Here is a 24,709-nt window from a genome sequence, read left to right on the forward strand (position 1 = left end):
ACCCTCTCCGAGGGAGCCAAAGTTTCGCCCCCTATAGTCAGCGATGGAGTCAGCTGACTATGCCGGGGAGCCGGCAACCACAGCCACTCAGTCTTGGAAGGGTTGAGCCTGAGTCTGTTTCTCCCCATCCAGACCCGTACGGCCTCCAGGCACTGGGCCATCACGTCAAGGGCATCATTGGGGTGGCCTGGGGTGGAAATGTACAGCTGAGTATCATCAGCGTACTGGTGAAAATCCACCCCAAAGCCACGGATGATCTCACCCAGCGGCTTCACATAAATATTGAACAATAGGGGGGAGAGGACCGACCCTTGTGGCACCCCACAAGTTAGGGGCCTTGGGGTCAACCTCTGTCCCCCTGCCAATACAGACTGCGTACGGTCGATGAGGAAGGAGGAGAACCACCGCATAACGGTGCCTCCCACTCCCAACTCCACCAAGCGCCGCAGCATGATACCGTGGTCCACAGTATCAAAAGCAGCTGAGAGGTCCAAAAGAACTAGGACAGAGGAATAACCCCTGTCCCGGGCCCTCCAGAGATCATTCACCAGTGTGACCAATGCCGTTTCCGTGCTGTATCCCGGCCTAAAGCCCGACTGGAGCGGGTCTAGATAGACTGTTTCCTCCAGGCGCCGGGGGAATTGCTGCGCAACCACACTCTCAACAACCTTCGCCACAAAGCGAAGGTTGGAGACCGGGCGATAATTAGCCAATACATCTGGGTCCCCTTCTTAAGGAGGGGCCTCACCACCGCCTCCTTCAAGGCTACGGGGAAGACACCCTCCCGTAAAGAAGCGTTTATAATTCCCTGGAGCCAGGCTCGTGTACCCTCCCGGGCAGCCAGTACCAGCCAGGAGGGGCACGGATCCAGTAAACATGTGGTTGTGTTCAGCCTCCCCAGGATCCTGTCCACGTCCTCGGGAGTCACAGAGTCAAACTCCTCCCATATAACAGTCTCAAGACCTGCTCCCGTCTCCTCCCCCGGGGCCACCCAGTCAGAGTCAAGGCCTTCTCGAATCCGAGCGACTTTGTCATACAGATATTGGGCAAAGTCCTCGGCCCTCCCCTCCAGGGGATCCTCCCCCCCCTCAACTGAAGGAGAGAGCGGGTCACCCTGAAGAGGGTGGCCGGGCGATTATCTGATGACGCAATGAGGGTGGAGTAGTAATTAGACCTCGNGAAACCGAATTACATTCAAGTCCCCGGATGGGTTTCACCGCTAGAAATATACGTACATCCAAAATTTATTCAATGGGGGAAGATTATAACATATAAAAACGTATTAGATGAGAGAGGGGAATTGAAATCTAGAAAAACCCTGCAAGATGGAGGATTAAAATTAGAATGGTGGGCATATCTTCAATTGCAGGCGAGATGTTGGAAAGACAAAAAAGAATTAGGTATAAAAACAGGGAAGGCTTCTTAAGGAGGGGCCTCACCACTGCCTCCTTCAAGGCTACGGGGAAGACACCCTCCCGTAGAGAAGCGTTTATAATTCCCTGGAGCCAGGCTCGTGTACCCTCCCGGGCAGCCAGTACCAGCCAGGAGGGGCACGGATCCAGTAAACATGTGGTTGCATTCAGCCTCCCCAGGATCCTGTCCACGTCCTCGGGAGCCACAGAGTCAAACTCCTCCCATATAACAGTCTCAAGACCTGCTCCCGTCTTATTCGCGAAATGTATTAATTTGATTATAATATCCTATATAGATAGAGAGGGAAATTTTAAGAAATATTGTGTGCATATTTACAATGTTATTGTTTCCTTTTTAATGGACCACCATATCTCCACGTTGGTTCTCAAGCCTTGTTGGTGTAAAATGGAAAACTAATAAAAATTGTTATGAAAAAAAAACATTCTAACCACTGTGCCACCACGGATCCTAAAAAGGTAGTCCACTTCATTAGTGATCATTCAAAATGTTTTCACACTTATGAGTGTTGCAGCATCCTTTTGGTCATGTGATCAAAATTCAGCAACTGGCTCATATTGATGATGGTTGCAGGGTCTCTGGGTCATGTGATCACCTTTTGTGACCTTCTGACAAGCAAAGTCAATGGAGAAGCCAGATTCACTTAACAACCATGTTATTAACTGCAGTGATTCACTTAACACCTATGGCAAGAAAGGTTGTAAAATGGGGCAAAACTCACTTAACAACTGTCTCACTTAGCAACAGAAACTTTTGGTTCAATTGGGTGTCAAGGACTACCTACACTACAGATCAAGGATTCCACAAGAGGAATTTAATTACTCAGACTGACAGAAGCTGGGGAAAAGATTCTACAAATTGATTCTGAGTGAATTGTATAAATGCTGTCAATTCCATTTGACTCATTAAGCCGAGCTTAAGCCAAAACTGACTTAATATAATTTGTGAACCAGGTAGCAGAGTAACAAAAAATTAGAGAGATCTAATAACACTAACATAGAACAGTATCTGTTTTAAAAAATTACACAAGTTGCATTATGAACGTCAACACACTTTTATTCAAAGTGCCTGCCCTTTCCTCCAATATTAAAAAGATAATTGTAGAAACAACTAAACAAATCTAGTGCTAACAATAAGAATGTTCTCTTGATTGCCTATTTAGCATCATTTTGAATAAAATCCACATGACTGAATGCTGTGCCCACATCCAAATACTCTGCAGACAATGCTTCAGCCTCTGCAGTGAAACAAAAGATGTCACTTTCTTGTTACACTGAGAGAAGCAATTAAAGCACCATCAGGATTGTGACCAAAGGTTTTTTTTTAAATATTGTACTGTGTTTCTCCTTGGATGAGAAACATGGCATGGTGAACAGGTGGCTTTACCCTTGTCTCATACTGCAGTCTATTCTCTTGTGGTTTGGGGATCTCTTTTCTCCAAATATAGTTTCAAAAATCATTCACACAATACAGTAGGCATTGAATGGATATTGCTGGTGGTATGTCAGGCTCCTTTCATTCACTGCTAGAGATAAAATGTTGAATGAAAGTCTAATGGTAGGAAATATAAGCAGTACTTCTGGTATTGTTGCACTCTAAGTACCCATCATTCCTCATCAATGGACCTAATGGGAGCTGTAAAGCTGCCTATTGATTTAAAAACAACAGAGTTTGGATTAAAGCTAGGAGGTGGATAACCTACATTTCATGGTGGAGCTCTCATGTTTTCTTTTAAATAGGTTAAGAAAGAGAGATTGTTTTGCAAGTCTTGGAGGCAATCAAAGATTGTCATTTAAAAATGTTCCTTAACCGTTTTCCCATGGAAAGTGAGCACCAAGAAGGCCCATGGACTTGACACAGCATGGATCTTTATAGATGTTTTGTTAAATGCTACATTTCTTTGTCTCCATTAAGTGAGAGCCTTTGAACCTGCAAACCAAATATTAGCACCCTCAGGTGAGGAATTGCCAAATACAGTTTTTCATGGAGGGAGTGGAGGAGAGGCCTGATGTGCTGAGAGTCCTTCTTGCCACAGCAGCAGAGTAATGTGCTATCTTTGTCGGAAGTCATTTTTGAAGCAAAGTAGGATAGGGGAGGCTGGAAATAGCTGCTTATTGGTGGCAAGACCAGGAACGTGGAGTCACTAGCTGCCAGAAGGTCTTCTGAAAAAAGAAAATGATGACTACGTCAATAGAGAGACAATAGGCAGAAGAGAAAGAACTGCCACCAGACAAAATAATACAAGAATTCCAGCTAATCACATGCTTAAATCTGGGTCAACAAGATCAACCATATATATATATATGTTCCAACACAATCAGGAGCCCATTAACACAATATTCCCAAAGTCTCAGCAAGGTCAAAGGCAGCAGTGGAGAGATTTGAATGGAAGGCCTAGCCTCTTCCAGGATGCAGGATCTGGTTCTGGCAATTTCACCTCTCAGGCCGTTCAACTCCTGGAGGCAACTCAAGGTAGCCCATACTTGGAGGATATTACTTATCAAAGGCTCTTAGACCTAGAATGTTCAATACTGCATGTTGCAGAGCACCTTTTGCAGCTACTGTTATGAGGAGAAGGAAGAAAGGTTTGCTTTGACTCCCTGCAGGTGAGCATCTCTGACTAGGCTGTAAAACAGAATCTTGCAATAAAACCTTATGGAACCTGGGGTCCCCAGAATGTGCTGGATTCCCAATCAGAGCAAGCATACATGGTTGGCAACAGGTTGGGCGTATCTGCTGCTCTCAATGGACCTTTGGTTTGGTCTTTTTTCCTGTCCAGGGCTCCATAAAATGAAAAGGAATGAAGTAAAAATAAAACAATGAGAACTTTGCAGCATTCATGTATCAATAACAGTCAGGTGCTTTTTTCACATACTGAAATGCCCCCTAAGTGCAACCAATGTGAAATATTGTTTTTCTTTATTTTTTTATTGATTGGAGTATTTTAATGTTTTAAAGCCAAAAGGTGATTCAGGCATAATCTTAATAAAGTAATGTTAAGTAATAATCAAACAATCCTTAATTAAATGGTTCCAGCCAAATTATAGATATTTTTCCCTCTGCTTTATCACTGTCTTTATAGCTGAAAACAACAAAAATTGAAATCATTGTGCTTTCATTTTTAATAACATCTACTGTAGTTTTCAAATACATGCAAATAAGTATTCTGAGCCCTTGTTTTTCCCAATAGTGATGAGATATAATTTTTAAACTTAAGAGCCAGTTTGATGTAGTGGTTCAGGTACTGCCCTAGAAATCAGGAGATAGTTAGTTCTAGGCTTCTCTTAGGGATGAAAGTAAGCTGAATGACTTGGGTCTAGTCAGCCCAGCCCATCTCACAGGTTTGTTGTTGTGAAAATAGGAAGCGGGAGCATTATATATATATAGTCCCTTGAGCTGACCAGAAATAAAAGCAGGATAAAAATAAAATACATATTTATTTACGAGCTAGCATACATACAGATGAATAACACTAGAAATATATAACATTGGAAAAGAAGGAAGGAAAGAGAAGAGAAGAGAAGGATGATCAGCAGTAAAGTGGGTGGAGTCAATTATACTGGCTATGACTGCCCCGTTGGGAGACTTGAAAGAACAGGTAGGCATAGTTCAAGATGGAGAAGATCTATTTATGCTGTCACAAGGAATCAGAACCAGCTTAATGGCACAAATCAACAAGTCAGTCGGTTGATCGGTCAGCCAGTCAAGCCAATTAGTAGATACAGGTACAGATTATATCCCCTGAGCTGCCATTAGCCATTGCCAATACCAGCAGAATTAGAATCAGCTCATAGCTTTAGAACAATTTTATCTGCAAGTTCCTGGTGTTTCTGAATTCCCCACCTTCTTTACCTTAATTTTAGCAGCTGGGATATATGCCAACTAGTAGGCTTGACCCTCTTGGAAAATAACATGAAGAGGAAACCCAAGACTTATTCTAACTCCGCATAGGTAGACTGTCTACTCACCTCCTTGAGTGGACAGTGGGCATGTGCAAACCACTCATGGCTGAATAAGGAGAAAAACATTGTTATGCCCAAAATGAGGCATATCCATATGATGATGTTCCAGACAGGGTTTTTTCTCTTATCATTGAGAACAAAGTTAAGCAACGCTATGAAACCAAACAGAAAAAGGGTTAATTGTATATATTCCAATCACACTGAGCCAAGGGGATAATTATTGATTTCTAATAACTATTATTTGCAATAGAAACATTCTTCGTTACCAAATCTAAAATAACAGCAATTCCTATGTTAATTATAAGATAATACTGTATGCCTCATCCCTACTCCTATGGAGGTAAAATAATTTGGGAAAGAAAATTCTCAAAGCAATACCCTTGTAGATAGAACTCCCTGCTCCTAGAACCTAGGCTATTTCCCTGTTCCTCTTTTATCTGCATCCTGATTACGACTAAAGTTTAATCATGGTCAGGACGCAGATAAAAGAGTACTTGCATCTGTTTTGGAATTGTAACTGGACTTCTGAAATAGCAACATTTTGTTTTCCAGTTACTAATTTTATTTTTGCTCTTTACACTTGCTTTTTAATTTGTAAAATTGTTTTTATTTTTTCCCCTCCTGTTGGAGTAAAGAATCTTAATTTTCTCAGGAAAGAACCACTGTTTACTCAGTCAGTGACCAGCAAAATTTGAAAAAAATACGACACCAAAATAATTTTCTCAGGGATGAAAAAGCAGCCTCCAACCTAAGCATACAATGCACCATCTGAGGGAATAATACAATGCACATGGCTGCCTGGGAAATTCTGGGAGCTGAAGTTCACACATTTTAAAGTCCCCAAGAATGAGAAACACTGGTCGGGAGGGGGGAGGATAATGCCCTGAATCTTTCTTTAGCTAGTCTTTCCCAATTTAGGAAGCTCCACGTTTGAGGCAAGCAATTCCCAGGATTCTGTAGCCAAGATGTCTGAAGACTGTGATGACTGAGCATACTGGAAATAATAATAATAATAATAATAATAATAATAATAATAATAATAATAATAATAATAATAATAATAATAATAATAATAATAATAATAATAATAATAATAATAATAATAATAATAATAATAATCTGGAGCACATGAGGTGGGGTGGAGGTTCATTCTCCAAGCTAGTTGGTTTCGTTACCAGGCTATGTAACCTTTTCAGTGGAATTTAGGGGATGTCAGTGTCAGTGTACTTCTGTTTATAAGGTCTCCGTGTTTTCAGGTGTGGGTCACAAGGGAGGGTCCTGTGATAGGTTTTGTGATGGGCCAGGTGTGGGTCACATAAGGTGAGAGTCTTGTGATGGGTTAGGGTTAGATGGATCACAAGACCCACCACAAGACTCTGACCACTGGCTTCATATAGTTTGAATAAATTTAGAGCAACTCCACCTCCCAGTGGTAAAAAAAAAATGTATCAAAAGGAACATGAGTGTGTACCATTTGGGAAGTGTGGAAACCCAAAACCAGAGGAGGGTAGGACAGAATGGAAGAAGGTTCACCAGGAGCAATTCATGCCACGTTATTTTTTTACCGGCCTTGCTTGAATCCTCTGAGTAAATGTTCAGTCCATTTCCTGAGGGAGTACTGACCTCCAATCATGGCAAATAGCACAAACGTGACAGGAAAGAAGATGCCCAAAGTCAAGGTGACTACGTATTCATGGATAGCCGCTGAGAGAAAGAAGACAATCAGCATAGCTCCACCTCGGGCTCTCCCTCCAAACAGCTGGAAGAGAAGGAGCACATGAGACCTCATCTTGGTACTTACCAATTAACAATGAAGACAGGCATAGAGAAATTACACGCAGCAGATCTACTTTATGGGATAATATAGGGTGGGTTTGGTAAGCTTGCCAGTCCTTTCAGATATTCCAGACAGTAAACCAAACCAAATAATTGTGCTTTTATTGTAAGGTAACACTAATAGAATCTTGCAAGTCTGAAAGCACTTCCTTCCTTTCCGGCCTTTATTTTCTGAACAACAAGAGAGAATCCCTTCTGAGATGCTGTTCTACCCCCAATTACTGTTGTGGGCTTAGGCATCTCTTGTTGATCATTGCCCTGTCTGAAGTTCTTCCTCTTGATCCCAAAGTGTATTCTCATAGCCCATTACAGCCTTACCTACCCGCAGAATATCTTGATAAATATAGTAGTACAGCCAGTCGTGTACAATCACATTCCATGTCCGAAAGAATCCAGAGAATGATCTGGAATTCCACCAGTCCTAGGCAGGGAGAATGGAATAAATAGCATGAAACTAGAATATCACTGTATTTTAGGCAAGCAAAAGGACAATCCACTCTTGATCGTCCTCAATTTAGAAAGGCAATTGGGATTAGAATTTCCATCATTAAGTCAGTGGGAAAACCAAACAGGCAAGGTAAGTGGCTGCTGTTGGGTGTGGGAGAGCAAGCAGGTGCAACTGGGTGTTAGGGAAGGGGTGAGATTGAGGGGCAAGGGGGGCATGAAAGGTGGGATTTCAGCCATTGGGAGGACTGATGAATGATGTGGGATCATGTGGGATCTTGCAAAGTCTTTCAGAACATGTTATTTGATCTCTCTTACAGTCCCTAAACATACAGGCAGTTTTTACAGGCAGTCTTCATTTAGTGACTACAATTGAGAGCAGCAACAAAGTGGTTAAGTGGTCATTAAGTGGAACTAGTTGTGTTATTTATTTGTCAGATTTCTTTATTGCCAAATTTAAATGGTTGTCCATGTCACCTGAAGTGACTCTGGTGCCATATGATAAAAGCAAAAAGTAAAATATTATTTTTAATATTAAAACAATTAGCATAGATAAAAATGCTTGCAATCTGACTTCAACTTTCCTTTGCTTTACAGACCTGCAGAGATTGTAAATGTGACGACTGATCATAACTTTACTTTACCATCATCGTTCTAACTGTGACCAACTGTTAAATGAGAACCACCTATATTTATTACTTTGATTACAAGTAATTTGATACTTCAATGTCAGTTTCTTCAGTATAGTTGTTTCAGCAAGTTAAAATTTGCTTTTCTTTTAGAGCCATAACATTCAGAATTTTTTGGGAAGTTTTGCAAACAGTTCTTCACGGAGTGGTCAATGGACCATTCAAGTCTATCCATGAGGAATGAAATCCAGACTCTCCGTATCTTTCTTGCAACCTCCCCCACTCCTTGTTATCACCTTGTAGAAAGAACGGTCTGCAAAGCGCAGGATCTCGGCAAACATGTTTTGCCAGCAGTGCACGAAGAAATAGTAGATCATGAGTGCCAGAGTTATCCCTGAATGAGAGAGGTAAAGAAATATATCAGTTCTTCCCAGAGATTAAAAATGCAATTATTCTTACAGATTTAAGGCAGACGACTGCCAGTCAAATTAGACTTTTAGCTTAGACTTTTAGAGGTTAGCATCATAGTGGAATATCTAATCATTCAGGTCATGGTTGGTCCAAGCAAAGCTGCCTTTTGCAATTGACTGGTAGTTGTTTTGTCAGTGCTGATGTTCTTCACGTTATGCTCCAGATGTTTTGGGATTGCACCCAAGGTGCCTATTAGTACTATCTTGCTTTCTTTGGCCACAATTGTTCTATTTGCAGGTCTTTATATTTTGTGATTTTTCTCCAGTTCTTTCTCTTTTCTTCTGCTTTTTTCCAGGTATTACAATGTCTACTATGTGTGCTATTCAAACTTTTTTGTTGTAGGATCCGATCTGGGTCAGTCACTGGGACCAAAGGTTTCGTCTTTCGAGCTTTTGGATGCTAGCCTAGGCTAGAGAAAGTTTCCTGAAGATAAGATGAGCACCAGCATGAGTCCAAAAGCTCGGAAGACAAAACCTCTGGTCCAGGTGACCGATCCAGATTGGATCCTGCAACATTATCCTGGGACACTTATATTTGCCTTCATTCATGAATTTTGTCTTATCCATAATTGTTAACATAAAGTGTTATATGGCAGGTGCTTGTCTGCTTTAATTCTAAAGTGCCAGAACACTTTAGTGTCTTTGTTTTCTACTATTTGTCTATCTTGTGCTCTTACCAGTTCTTCTTGCAGGTAAGTGTTGTTATTATTATTATATTTTACCCACCTTTTGAGTATATAACTCAAGGTGGCAAACATACACAATACTGAAGGTGAAGGTTCATTCTTCAAGCTTTAATCCATAGCTCTACCAACCATCCTACCAAAATTCTGGATATGCTACATCAATGACACATTTGTCATCATCAAATGCTCCCAAATTGAAGAAACAGACCACCTACTCAAAAACATATTCCCTGGGATCCAATTCACATGTGAAGAAGAAACAGACAACAGACACCCAATCCTCAACATCGACATAAGGAGACTAGACAATAGAGAACTGGAAACCCGCATCTACCCCAAACCCACGCACATGGATCAGATCTTCTTCAGAAGGGCGGGGAAAAACTGCAGCACCACAACACTAGGAAAAGCAGAAGAGAAATAGCTGATTAACGTCTTTCTCCATAACAGCTATCCAAAAACTTCGTATTCCAACACACAGCACCTAAACCACAGGAGACCACTAACCCTACAATACACAAGAGTGGTGTCACAAATGACAGCCAGAATTTTCCAAACCCTAGGAATATCAATAACCCACAAATCCATAGCCACATTCCACCAGGAATTATCCAGAACCAAAGACAAGATACAGAAGGATGAAAGAAACTATGTAATCTACAAAATCAACTGTAACGATTGCAACCAATTCTATGTGGGACAAACATCATGTCAATTAAAACCAGGTTCCCTGAACACTGGCTTGGCAGTCAAATGCCACAATCCTAAATCCTTAATCTCTACTACTCTGACACCAAACAGCACCAGTTCAATTGGAGCAACACAAAAATCATCGACCATGCTATCACCCACTGTGCTCATGAGTTCATCAAAGACTGGCACTCCACAAGCAATTCCATCAATAGACACATGGATCTACAACCAGCCTACCAACTCCTTAAAATCCAAATCAACCACACAGCCAACCAGAGACAGCACCAACCCTCAACCAACCCACACAAGCCCCCACCACCAGCAGTTCACCTCCCAATGACTTTGACTTGATGTGACCTCCCCATCACTAGACCCATCACAAGAATCTCACTAATGACTCTCACCTGATTCATCACAAGACCCATCACAAGACCTTCACTTGAAACATTCATTCCTGAAGCCCTTATAAACAGAAGAACACTGACGCTGACATTCCCTAAACTCTGCTGAAGATGTTATCTAGCCTGGTAATGAAACGTTCGGGAACCAACCCACAAGTTCGGAGAACATACTTTCACCCTTATCCTACACCCGAGCTACACATAGTCACCTCTATTGCATACACACTACTCCTGCCCCATATTTTCTTCACAACAATCCTGTGATGTGGATTGGGCTGTGAGCAGGTGACTGGCCCAAAGTCTCTAGCCGCCTTCCATGCTTAAGACAGGCTTAGAACTCACCATAAACTAGTTACAAGCCAGCAGTTTTATCACTATACCAAACTGATCTTTGGTTAGTTTCATCCGTTGCTTCTTGTCCTGCCTTCAGGCGCTTTGGAGAATAGCTTTACTCCCTCTTCTTCGTGCCAGCCCCTGAGATATTGGAACACTGCTATCATGTCACCTCTCGCCCTTCTCTTCATTAAACTAGACATACCCAATCCCAGAAACTGTTCCTTACATATTTTAGCCTCCAGTCCCCTAATCATCTTTGTTGCTCTTCTCTGTACTCTTTCTAGAGTCTCAACATCTTTTTTACATCGTGGTGACCAAAACTGGATGCAGTATTCCATCTAATAATGAGTCATGTGTTTCATCAGCAACTAAGCTGCCTCCTAAGGTTTCAGCCGCCCATTGCCAGCTGCCTTGTAAACCTATCTTTGCAACCAGGACTACAAAATTGTTTTTCAGAAGTAAAATAAGATAGCATTTTTGGTAAGTAGAATTTTATGAGTAGCACCATAGTCTCCAGATTTCTCCCATGTCTACAGAATTTTTGCATACCCCTTATTGCAAGGAAAGATGATAAACTTTGACAATCTGAACAGGACAATGTTCAAAGGGGCGTAGCGCATGGCACTTGGAGAATAATTAAGGCAAAAGCAGAAGAAAAGAATAAGTATCTACCGGTTGCTAAAGCCCTTTTACAGGAAACAGAATCATCCAACAATGAATTCATAAAAACTTCTTTGCTGGACATTTGGTCTATTTCACATACTCTCATCATGAATAAAACTAGCAGACTGCCAGATCTACCTCATCATTTTCTGTGGGTGCTACATATAGTCCAAAATCATCTATATCTTGGGCTGTGGGATGAGGTAACAATTTATTTATTTATTAAATTTATATGATGCCCATCTTGTAACCCAAAGCAATTCAACATGGCTTACAGTGTATCACTTGGTTGCTTTAGGTATTCCTGGACTTATGATCACAATTGAACCCAAAATTTCTTTTGCTAAGTGAGACGTTGGGTTTTGCCCCATTTTATGACTTTTCCTGCCACTTCTTGAGTGAATCATTGCAGTTCTTAAGTTAGCAACCCAGTGGTTAAGTGAATCTGGTTTCCCTATTGATTTTGCTGGTCAGAAGGATGCAAAAGGTGATCGTGGCACCCTCTGGAGCACTGCAACTTTCATAAATACATGCCAGTATTTATGGCATGTATTTTGATCACATGAGCATGGGGGATGCTGCAACAGCCATGAGTGTGAAAAATGGTTATAAGTCACTTTTTTTCAGTTCTGTGGTATCTTTGAAGGTCACTAAACAAATGGTTGTCAGTTGAGAACTACCTGTTGTACGTCTTCACTTTCTCTATAATGTGATAAATCAGCCTTATCCTGTAATCCCATTACACAAATAAAATCATAATTGTTTCCACATACCAGGTACTACTGAATCAAAGATGGCAAGTAGCAGGATTTTGATGGTGAAGGGCTGCTTATGCATGTTTTTGAACATAGGGATGAAGGAGTATTTCATAAGGAAATTCACAAAATATATACTCGCCAGGAACTGTGGGACAGAGAGAAAAAATACTACCTTAGTGATCCACTGGCATCTCAAGTGTTCTGGCAAGGCATACTGGTTCCCTTGGCTATGACTAAGAACAACCTTCTTCTCATCTATGGTTTCAGAAGCTGGATTTGGCTGCCATTTTAATCTCCTACAATGCCCAAATGCTGTCCTCCCTTTTGTTTAGTTTTAGTCAACCTGTCATAGATTTCTGCACCACTCACTTGCTGAGTGGCTCTAAGTTCCATTAACTCTGCTCTCTTTCAAACCCTTTTTCCTTTTGTTTTCCTTTGGGAGATGTTTGAAAATATGTACATGGTGTCTAAAATTTTGAATTGTACATCTCTTAGGGCGGTGAACTTTTTTGCATCAAACATCACTCAGGACAAATGTTATAATTCACTCAAGGCTAGAGAACACTGGGAAATTTAAATGGTGGCCTTTAATCACTCAGGGTTTCTTAAAGTGGTTTCTTATTGCTATTTACTACCTTGGCCACCTAAGATACCTTAGGGTTCCCAGTTCAGCTCAGTCTTGTGGGAAAATCCAATAGTCTCCAAGCACATTTCTAATCCATAAAGAGGCCAGATAAAACCAACCAGCCAATGGAAACTTAATGTGTTTTACTCACCTCAACCAATTTTTGGATAACGTAACTCCAGCGGATGTATGGATCTCTATAAGGAAAGGAGTAGGGATTGGGTTGAGATGTGATAAGGGTGCAGTTCCCTTTTCTTGGGAAATACAATGGTTACACCATTGCTCTAGGGGCATGGGCTGTAGACATTGAAGTCTGTTTTGCCCACTCTTTTTCTGATACAGCTGAGAAACCAAGCAGCCCAAAAATACAAGGATGATATGCTAGGACTTACCTTGGATAGCTCTTTCTGTAGATCAAAGTAGGACAGAAGAGAAAATACAAGTACGTTGATAATTCAGGAGGGATTATCTTCTCTAGAGTGGGGGAAAAGAAGCAAAGGAACTATTGAAAGTAAACTGGGACAAGTACCGAGACAGAAGTTTGTGTTGTACACTGAAGAAAGAATTGCCCTGGAGCACACATGATGCTCAAGTGGAGGCATCTTATCTCTGCATACTGTTTCAGCAGGAGGAATGCAGAGATTTATGTGTACGTGATGATAGCAGTAGCAGTAGCACTTAGACTTATATACTGCTTCACAACGCTTTGCAGCCTTCTCTAAGTGGTTTACAGAGTTAGCATATTGCCCCCCAACAATCTGGGTTCTCATTTTGCTAACCTTGAGCCAGTGAGAATCGAACTTCTAGCAGTCAGCAGAATTATCCTGCAATATGGCATTCTAACCACGGCCCTTCTTATCAAGATACTTATCTACAAAAAGTAGCTGCAAAACCCACTATAGTTAAGGTATGATACAGGATGCAGAATTCAGCTTTCTGAAAAAATCTGTCTCCATTGGTGTACAAAAGCAACAAACAAGGAAAGTGTCTATTCCATGTGTTCACAAGGATATGTATAAGGGAAAAAACGCAATCAATAAAATCTTGCACTATATGTCAGATTTTTTTTTAAAAAAAATTGAGCTGCTTTGTATCCTAATAAGAAAAATAAATAAATAGATAAATAAATAAATCTCCCATGTTTTGCACCTCTTCATGCAAAATGAAGCCTGGCAAATAGGAGAAACTGTGATTTAGTGAGGGATGTGGGGAAGTGTACTTGATCCAAGCAAGAGGTTTCCTTTGCTTTGCATCCATATAACTATTCTTAGCATTTTGATATACCTAAAATCTACTTACAACATCTAACATGACCCAATCACTGACAGGAAAATGGAAAATGTAATCCAATAGTTCCTCAGCAGTCATAAGTTGAGAAAGTCTGTGATTAGCATTTGGAGGCCAATGGTTGGATGACTAGCTTATGCTACAACTAAAATGCCGCCATTGGTGGAAAATCAGTTTGGGGACTCTGGTGACAACTTACAGCCATCGTAATCATCACTAAGGGCCTCCTAGTCAAACTCACCAACATGGTCCCTGGCATGGAGAAGAGGGGGCATCGATTCTCGCAGAAATGAGTGGCTTTTCATCAGGAACCGCATCTATACCAGAGGGGGAAATGAGCAATGAAACAGTGTGAAGTTACATCATGTAGATATTCTTGCAGGGGACTTTAGTATTCTGCTATGCCATCTACCTGTCCTTCGGTACTATCCTTGTGGATATTCAAGGAATGGAATTGCACCCATCAGCTCAGCTGGATGGGGTGATCCACGAGGTCTGTAATGCTCCCATGATGGATCTCATGGTGCTCCAGGCTCTGTCTGTTTAGACTTTTCAGACAGAAATGGCACTTGGCTTTCATTCAGCTATACTGCCTGCTGATTTTTCAGCTCATTGCCTTGCTTGGATGAAAACTGCTAGTCTTCCAATTTGCAACAAGAACATATGAGGGCAATTCCGAAATAAAGCTCCATTTGGTTATCCATGACAGACACGTGCAGATACAGAACTTTTATTATACAGATTAGAAAAATACAACATTACATTACTTTTTGACATAATTGTCATTCGAATTGAGCCCCTTATCATAACATCTTACAAGGATTGAAATTCCTTCTGCAAAAAAATCTCCCGCCTGGGAATGAAGCCACCCTGTAACAGCATCGTGAACCCATTTGGTGTGTTTTGTGCTCCTCAGAAATGAGCACAGAACTTGCGATATCCCAAATTTTCTGTCACTACCTCATACAAAACAGTCTGAGAAATTTGGGGAAAGGGTAAAGAAAGTGCAGATATCATGAACCAATGTACTTCATGGACCTTTTTGTCAATTTTCTGCATGAGTTCATTGCTGACTACAGATGGGTGGCCACTTCTTGCCTCTTCGTGGACGTCAGTTCGTCCATCTTTAAACATGTGACACCATTCACGTACGACGCCCTCACTCATCACATTTGCTCCATAAACATTACACAGTTCATGATGAATCGCAGCTGCCCCGTCAAAAAAGTGTGTGTCCTTAGCATAATGACGTGTGTGAAGTGGAAACCTCCCTAAAAGATATCGTCCCAAGTAAAAGTTGACTACGTCACCTGCTCAGTTGATGTTGTGATGGAAGAGGAAGGTAAGGAGTGACGGATGACTTCATGACACGTACCGAGGTAACCTGCCCGTAGCGATAGGGGTGGATAAAGAGTCACATGCTCAAGCGGAGGTTTATTTCCGAATTGCCCTCATCTATTTGAGGCCATGGCAATTGCTACTGCAGGCATTTATACACAATGTATGCATGACCATGGCTGCTAAGGAGCATACCTTCTGCCACAAGATTAAAAAGAATGTACTGTATATCTTGTTCAGGGCAACGTATAGCAAAGAATATGTATTTAACCTGGCCATCCTTAATGCCCCTATTTGGGGTTTATGGGACCAGTCCAGACCATCCAGAGGGCACCAGATAGGAGAAAACTACCTTAAACCTGGAGCAAGGTTGCCATGTCTTCTCTGTGCAATGGCACATATGTGGCTTGTGTTTGGTAGTATAAATTTATGCTGTCGGGGGCCTTTGTAGCACCTGCTGCTCTCTATGTTTTCCACACTGAGATGTTCTATGGCAACCAGAGTTCCTTCACAAATCCAAACTCATCTTAACTACCCTCATTGCTGTTTAAGAAATCCTTTCCCCTCTACCAACTTTCTTTGTGCTGGCCCAGTGCCATACCTGCTCAAAGACGACAATGAAACGGGAGGCAATTCCCAAATCACAGGAGAGAAGGATATAGAGGGGGAAGAAGCCCAGCATTGCAGTGTGGCAGAGCAGCAACAGCACCACCAAGGTGACTGTCAAGAGGTTGGGGAACCTGGTCATCTTCAAGCAGCCTGACCATATTTGCAGGGCCTGGTAGGGCACAAATAAGGTGTAGAGGAACATGCAGAGACAGGCAAAGAGTGCTGTGGGGAGTTGTCGAAAGCCATTGATAATGAGATCGAAATCCAAAACAAGACTGTGGAAGACAAAGAAGAAAAGGAGCTCTAAGGATGTTGCCCAAAAGATAAGGATGTTTTAAATTAAAATAAGCACCCCAGGTGACCCATGCTCCTCTGCCTCTACTGCACCCCCTTGAGCTTTCTCTGGGGCATCCCCAATATTCAGTGGTACAATTGTTGAAAAGGGAAGGGGATGGGTCCTGCTATTTTGAGGAGGTAAACCCATGAAAGTTTCAATGAACTCTTCAAAATAGACAGATCAGAGTTAGAATGAAGGAATATCCCCTCCCCCAAATAAAAGAATTATAATCAGTCTCCCTCATTTTGGTTTCATAATCTTCACCCTAAAATATTGGATCCACAAAAAAGATTCCCAGCACAATTTCAATGGGTCAGGAATAGAGGATGGCGAGGTATTTGAGGTGCCTGTCATACTAGGAACATTACTCAACACGTTTGTCAGAATAATGTCTAATTCTTTTTTGGTACTGCCCCCCTGAACTTTCTACTCAGCTGGCCTTCAGTTCATGTGGAGCTTAGGTTATTGTATAAGACATTTATTTATTCCATGTAAATCTCCCTTTTTGAAAATTCAAGGTGAAACACTGGGATTTTCCTCTTAATTTTATCCCAAGTGAAAGCTGAGAGATGGATCAACTGACTGAAAGAGGCCCCATTAGCTCCCTGACTGTGAATCTGAACTTGGCTCTCTGTCTTCTGTTGGGCTCCTTCCTTGATCTGCTTCATGCTGCAGCCTCAACTGAAGCATTGCCTGTCATGGACATTGCCTTCTCCTTCTTTTCCTTTGATGATTTATTTCATTTATAAGGCTTCCCAATTAAAAAATAGCTCTTGGCAGCATATAACATTAAAAACAGATAAACACTACAATGAGCAGAAGACGATAGCAGAATATGTTGAATTTGAGGGAGCCTCCTCATTTCAAGAAATGGGCTAGGGGCTGGAATAATGGCGAGAACCCGGTTTTTTGTAGGCAGATGGAGATTGGATCAAAGACCTTATGTTTTCCCAGGAGTGAAAGCAAATACCCATGTCCCAGGTAATGTTGCAGGATCAATCAGGGTCAGTCACCGGGACCAGAGATTTAGTCTTTCAAGTTTCAGATTCATGCTGGAGCCCATCCTCAGGAAACCTCTCTCTCACCAGGATGTGTGTTTGTGTTTTTTTCCATGTCTTTCAAGGTGTGTCACTCTGTTCGGCTGAGCATATTGTTTGGTTTGTGTGAGACCAGCATTGCCGATATTTTTTGCCTCATGACATGTTTTTCTGACTCTTCCATCTCTGCTCTGTTGAATATAGGGTCTAATGGTGCTTTGAATTCTCTTAGTGTGGCATCTCTGTCGTGTTCTGGTGAGAGAGAAAATTTCCCTGAGGATGGGCTCCAGCATGAGACCAAAAGGTTGGAAGACGAAACCTCTGGTCCTGGTGACCGACCCTGGTTGGATCCTTATGACTTCCTTTCCTACAGCTACTAGATCTGGACTACAAAAATCCATCTGAGAACTAGGTGGCACAGAGAAATATTTGTATATCATTCTGCCATCATCACATGGCCGTCTGGGTTTTTGCAGATCCCATCCTCTCTGAAAAGATTAGTTTCCTTCATGTAATCTCTTTCACTGTTCCTAGTTTCTATATTTTTCCATTCCTGTATTAATAGTAAATTTATCCTGATTTTCTTTAAAGTCAATCGGTCAATTAATCAATTTACTGGTCAAATGGAATGGAATATAGTACAAACACAAACCATGTCAACGAATGGAAGATGGTTGCCAAACCTTTGATGGAATCTAAGTTCAAAAGTTTAGGTAAATATGTTATTAAGATAATTACTGTGTCCCTTCGCACAAAACAAATTGCACCCTATCCCCACATTCACCCCAGCATTAGCATACATCAGAGGATAGCCCTTCCACCACCGCCCACCCTCTCTTCTGAATCATACCGTCCTTCGTCGATGGAATCCCCAATGATTTGTTTGAGCACAAAGATACAGAGCATGGCCACAAATATGTGACGGATTGTGCGGAAATGTTCCACCTCCATGAACGTGCTGTAAAAGAGAGACAAGTGGGTGAAATGGGCAGCACTTCTAGTAACCTGTTTTGGACTCTATGGTTTTATAAAAGTAGACCGGAAGACACGTTTTTGAACGTCAAAGTGAACATATTTTATTTATTGTTAGTTCACCGACCCCCTTTTACAAGGGAGAGAACAACATATGTCCATCAGGAGTTGAATACTGGTGTTAACTCGGGATCCTGGTTCGTCCTTTGAGTGAGGACGAAAGACTACAAACAGCCTTATTCTAATATGCTAGTAATCACTCTTTGTACTATCATGCTAGCCCGCTAATCAACCTAATCTTTTAAAACATACTTCATTCCGTTTCCAATCCACAGTATCTATTCTTTGTATACTCTCCCTGCACCCACCAGTCTCAGCATTGTGTGGCTATGGAGCATGCTCAGTCCTTATTGGGCTGTTTCCAGCTCTTGTTCTTCATCAACAGTGGAATATCAGTTATTTGCCCCAGGTCACCTTTGCAACCTGAGGCCTTAGAGATTTGGCTACTTTGCCCATTTTCCCTCTGACTAAGTCTCATTCATACCATGGCCAGGTATACTTACTCATACAATGACTGTTGAGGGACAAAGACTTTCTTCTTCAGTAGCTGACCTTTCTCTCTACAAAATAAGATTTCAAAGCAGGTAATATTTAATATATTTCTCAAAACCCTTCTCATCTCTGAGCAAGGGGGGGGGGTAAAGGTAAAAGAGTCCCTGCAATTATTACTCCACTAGTCATTGCAGATTCATCTCCATTTCAAGGCCATTGAGCCAGTGCTGTCCAAAGACATTTGTGCGGTCATGTGGCCAGAATGACAGCTCGGAGGGCTGTTACCTTCCCAACGAAATGGTACCTATTTATCTACTCACATTTACATGCTTTCGAACTGCTAGGTTGGCAGGAGCTGGGGCAAGTAACAGGAGCTCATTCCCAGGGGTCAAACTCGCAACATCATGTGACATGTCACAACATATCACAACTTTTTTCCCATTTCCAGCAATGGGGTGGGCGCGGTCTCAGCATGATGCATTCGGCCCAAGGGTCTGCAGTTTGACTCCCCTGTTATAGGCCAACAAAATTTCTGGATGACTCTAATTTTTCCCATGCCTGTTGTAAAATCAATTGCCAGGAATCTCTTCACCTGCTTTGCTTCTTTGCTGGGGCCACCCTCAAATGCCAGGGTATGGAATGAGCTGCTTCTTCCAAGGTCTTGTCCAAGAGATCACTCAGCTGATTGTGTACCTGTTCCAGGACATTCGCCTTCATTACCTATCAACAAAACAGAGGGAATTTTATGATGCCCGGTCTGTCATGATAGATTCCTAGAATGTATTTAGGTGATGGGCACATTGGTTGGCTTGGTATATCTGTATATCTCCCAGGGGTTTTTTTTCTTGTCCTTGTGGCTAAATTGGCATTATCTGGAATGTGTTGTATGACATTATTTCATACGGTCTCCTATTCCAGAGTGTCCAACATACTTACTGCTTCCAATGCTCTCTTCTTCCAATGCCTGATGTAAAGCCTTTCCCATGCTGCATTTAGACAACATTTTTCTCTCTCTTTATCATGAGTGAAACAGCATTGCTGCATTGGTGTTAGATAATGTCCAGACTATGGAGAAGGGAGGGTTTGGCAGTGGCCTAGTAGAATTAGAGCTTTCCCCAAAGCTGGGCTGAAGTGGTCTCCTCCCACCCGAATAGCCGCCAAGGCAATGGGCGAGAAAGCCAAGGTGATTTTATACATCTTGAGGCATTGGCTTTAGGGAAAGCCCCATTTCTATGATGCCATTGCTAAACCCTCCCTATATACCCTGAACTATTCTTGGAGAAGGCTGCAAACTTTGAAAAACTAAGACCCAAGAGAACAACCAGCAGCTGTCTCTCAACTGAGTTACTGCCTGAACCTATCCGATTGCCCAGATGAGCTGGTTCTAAACTTAACCAGTTGTTTCCCTTCTTTGATCTATTACAGAAGCTTCCTTGCCCAGAGGGCCAAGTAAATCTCCAGGACCTGTTCCTCTATGACAAGGATAGAGATCATGTGGCCCTGGAGACACAGAATCAGCCATTTTAATCATCCTTGACTATTCATCATTTAGGATGGAATATTTGTTTCTCCAGTGCTAGCATTGGCTTTTATTATTACCTATTATAATAGCTATTATTACCTCCAGGTGTCTCTTCCATTGGCTGTGGGCAATGACATTCTCCAGGTGTTCATCCTCTCCTAGAGAATTAGAAACAGCTTCACTTTAAAAACATGATTTGACATTGGGCGAATGGAGGAGGTCAGTTCATTGTTTGGATTAGAAATCTTCTCATTGTAGAGAGGTTTTTTTGTTTATAAATTACTACCTCCGAATTTCAACCACTTGTTTCCCCACTCTTCCCATTCTCTTTCCTTTGGGGTGGATAAAGCAGGTCCAAAACTATCTGTACCAGGCTTCTGAAATATTTTATATGGCATGTTTTATTCAGTTTTGTAGCCTTTTCTTAAAGCAGATTTCCAGACTATAATAACATCTTTTAACCAGCAGATCTGGAAGGCTGTTTATCCTAGAATTCTATTTTGCTTAATTACCAAGTAAAACAGCCTATAACATTATCATATCATTCTAGTAGAGGTGAAGGAAGGAATATTGCCAGTACCTCTGATAGATTTATTAGAGTTTAGCACAGGTAGTCTTCAACTTACAACCATTCATTTAGTGACTGTTTGAAGTTACTGAAGGACTGAATAAAATGTGACCTGTGTCCGTTTTTCACACTTATGACCATTGCAGCATCTCCATGGTCACAGGATTAAAATTCAGATGTTTAGGAACTGACATGTATTTATGACGGTGTACCGGGGTTATGGGATCCTCTTTTGCGACCTTCTTACAAGCAAAGTCAATGGGGAAGCCAGATTCACTAAACAACAGTGTTACTAACAGCTGCAGTGATTCACTTAGTACTGGCAAAAAAAATGATAAAATGGGGCAAAATTCACTTAACAACTGTTTTGCTTAGCAATGGAAAGTTTGGGTTCAATTGTGGTCGTACTTTGAGGACTACCTGTATATAAACTAACATAAAAAGGCACTTGGAGCAAAAAGCTAACTTAAATCAAAGACCAATGATAGGAAACTGTATTTGCTGACTGGGCAATATCTTACCTGATTTCTCTCAAATGCAATATTAAGCATATAATTGTGTCATTTCTGAGTAACCTTTTTAGAAAGGAGCCAAGAAAATATACACCAATAAACAGGCTCTAAAAGCAGTTAAAAAGGAGCTGATGAAATTTTTTGAATGTTTTCTTTGTAACCGGTTAACTAATTAAGATATTTCTTGTTTCTTTTCAACTAAATGCTTGAATTGTTTTGTCTTTGAAGGCTGAACATTAGCATTTCCGGACAAAAATTAATTTAAAGGCTCTTCATGCATAACTCTTGATCTTTTTTGTCATAATTTTCCATGTTATTTCTTTTTTTTAAAGAAAATGTTATTGATTTTCTAGTTTTACATTTAATATTTGAAAAGCAATGTGGTGGCTGAGTTGGTCAATAATTCAATAACATACAAATATCTTTAGTACAGATCTCAAACTATTACATTAAATGTTTCCTCTCTTTTCCCCTTGGTATTTACTGTCTCATATTTAAATTAATACAATTCTTATATCGATTAAATAAAAAAATAACTATCTTACATTTATCAATAATGTTTCGTTTATACATATCCTAGTTGTTTTAACATTCAATCTTTTTAGACAATCAATGTCCTGGTTAATTTTTCCCAATTTTTAGTTTTCTATTAATATTTAAATTTAACATTTAATATTTAGAATTTCCAAGTTTTAAATAGCCCCAATTCCCTTTATCACAATTCATCACAAAATCTAATGTTCAGGATACACATCTTATCTATTTGAGTTCTCACCATCTTACATCAACTAATTAATAATACCCCATCAACAACACCGCTTTAACAAAATAGGGAAATAGTTCCAAAAAAACTTTTCACAGGAGTAAATAGGGAAAGTAGAGGCAAGGAAAGGTCTCACCGAATCTTCCATGGTGGTTCTATTTCGCTTAGATGTTCTTGTGGCTTACGGCTGGTGCAGGTAAGTAATCGACCATTTTACTGACTGATCTTTACTCTGTCGGCCCAAAGCATTTGGGGGGACACCACTTATCTCTCTAGTAAAGTTTTTTGCTGCAGCTCCCAAAAATGCTAATCTCTGCATAGTACTGCCTAATTCCAAGATCAATTGAAAATCCCCAGATAATTTATCTGTAGCAAAGATTTCCCTTCCATGTGTGCAACAAAATATATCATCCGTTCCCTGAAATGCCTCCTTACCATTGAGTAATTGTGTTTCCTCTTCTCTCCTGGTCTGCTCCTGAGAGCTTCTTTGCCTCATGCCTCTAGTGCTCATTTCCTTTGGGTCCATGGTGGTTCTGAATGTAGAGTTTCTTAGGTTAGTTTCACACTCTAGCCCAGCAGTTGGACAACTAACTCACCAGGGAAAGAAATAAAGCCTCTGGAGTTAGAACTTTGCACCGATAAGGCAACACTCATCAAGTAGAGACAGCAACGATAGAGGGCAGACCTCCCTACCCTGGTTGGTAAATTATACATTCTCAGCTGAACTTTACTCAGAGAAGAGTTGTAATGTAGCAAGGTCTTCAAAATCTTCCATTGTTCATACCATTTTATTTTCTGAATCAAATATGCAAATATTTATTTCTTAGAGCCAAAATAATTCCATCTGAGAATCTGTGCAAAGGAGCTATTTATTTCCTAGGTCCTATGATTTGAGAATATATCAAGGATGGATATTCTTGGCTGAACTCAAACACAAATTCAACTGCATTTCCCCCCACCTGTTTATTCCCATAACAAGGCCAGACAGTTCTCTAGCAATAATATCAGGGACAGATGTAGAACTCGAACAGTTGAATTATCAGGCAAACTAAGGTAGCTGCCTCAGTCAGCAGATGCCATGCATGGCTGTGCTAAAATGCAATAGAAGATACTGGCTATTCACTGGCACTGAGGAAAAAGGGTTTTTTTAAATTATCTTAGATGAGGACGAAAAACTAAAAAGATGGAAGGAATATATTGAAAAACCTTTTGAGGACACTAGGGATAATATAGATATGGGAAGTATAACAATTGGACCAAATACCATTAGAAAAAGTTGAAAGGATCACGCACCTTGGTTCTAATTTACATGAAAGCTGGGACATGACCACTGAAGTAAAGACAAGGATAGAGAAAGCTCAAACAGCATTCTTCAAAATAAAAAAGGTCTTCTGCAGTCACGACATAAGCGTAAGATTGAAAATCAGGCTTGTCAGATGTTATATTTTTTCTATCCTGCTCTATGGAGTAGAGAGTTGGTCTCTGACAGAGAGAAGCAGGGGTGTACTGTAGGAAAACTATAGTCCTTATTTGACCATAGTAATCACAAAAAAGTTAAGCAGGTTCAGATTTGGTTAATATTTATATGACAGAACACCAGAAAATCTCAGCAAATTATGGGCAAATTGGAAAGTTGAAAAAAATATTCTGGAAGAAAAACCAAAGACAAATACTATAATTTCTATATTGTTGCCCAAAAAAGCAATATGGACATTACCATGAATTATTTTCAGGAATTGCTCTCAAATCAATATATTATTTTACTGTCTTTTATTTATGGGGGATGGTTGTTATCTTTATGCTCATAAAAACTGTCTTGGATCGGCCCTAAGGCTGGGTAGTTCTCCTTAATAACTATACAATCCAACTTATTTCATCAAGGATCAATATACTGTAGCTCATTCCCAGCAAAGCGCATTGATGACGATGTCAGCTATTTGGTAATGAAACATCTGCAAAAATAACCATGCTCAGAGAGCATCAAAGACTACACAGTTCAAACCTTAGTTACAAATATTCTCTTCTATTGTTGGATTATATGATTGCACATTGTATAATTCTGAAATCTCAAATCAAACTAGGACTGTCTGAAAAATAATACAGAGAAGTGTCTTTGCTCAACTCTAGTTGTATAGCTCCTCTTCATAATGCAAAGAACAGTAGTCTTTGGGAGATTTCATTGACCGTAAGTTTAGTCACTCTTGATTTTGCAATTCTGGTAGATGAAACGAGCGTGGAAAAACAAACATATTGGACTGGATCTAATGAGAGTGTAGTC

General features: G+C 40.7%; 1 protein-coding gene across 1 annotated transcript; it reads right to left on the reverse strand.

Annotated features, from left to right (window-relative positions):
* Nucleotides 1–3,542: 3,542 nt before the first annotated feature.
* Nucleotides 3,543–22,957, reverse strand: LOC107288523 (sterol O-acyltransferase 2-like). Its single transcript, XM_029284382.1, has 15 exons — nucleotides 22,867–22,957; nucleotides 20,688–20,746; nucleotides 19,659–19,786; nucleotides 19,078–19,134; nucleotides 18,393–18,500; nucleotides 16,161–16,443; nucleotides 14,463–14,538; nucleotides 13,327–13,408; nucleotides 13,086–13,131; nucleotides 12,325–12,454; nucleotides 8,599–8,696; nucleotides 7,552–7,650; nucleotides 7,017–7,152; nucleotides 5,400–5,545; nucleotides 3,543–3,593 (listed from the first exon to the last, which is right to left on the reverse strand). Exons 1-15 carry the CDS (start codon nucleotides 22,955–22,957, stop codon nucleotides 3,543–3,545), a joined length of 1,590 nt encoding a protein of 529 aa, XP_029140215.1.
* Between the last annotated feature and the right edge of the window lie 1,752 nt (nucleotides 22,958–24,709).

Source organism: Protobothrops mucrosquamatus, unplaced genomic scaffold (genome assembly GCF_001527695.2).
Source record: "Protobothrops mucrosquamatus isolate PMUCROS unplaced genomic scaffold, P.Mucros_1.0 scaffold555, whole genome shotgun sequence".
Taxonomy (NCBI): Eukaryota; Metazoa; Chordata; class Lepidosauria; order Squamata; family Viperidae; genus Protobothrops; species Protobothrops mucrosquamatus.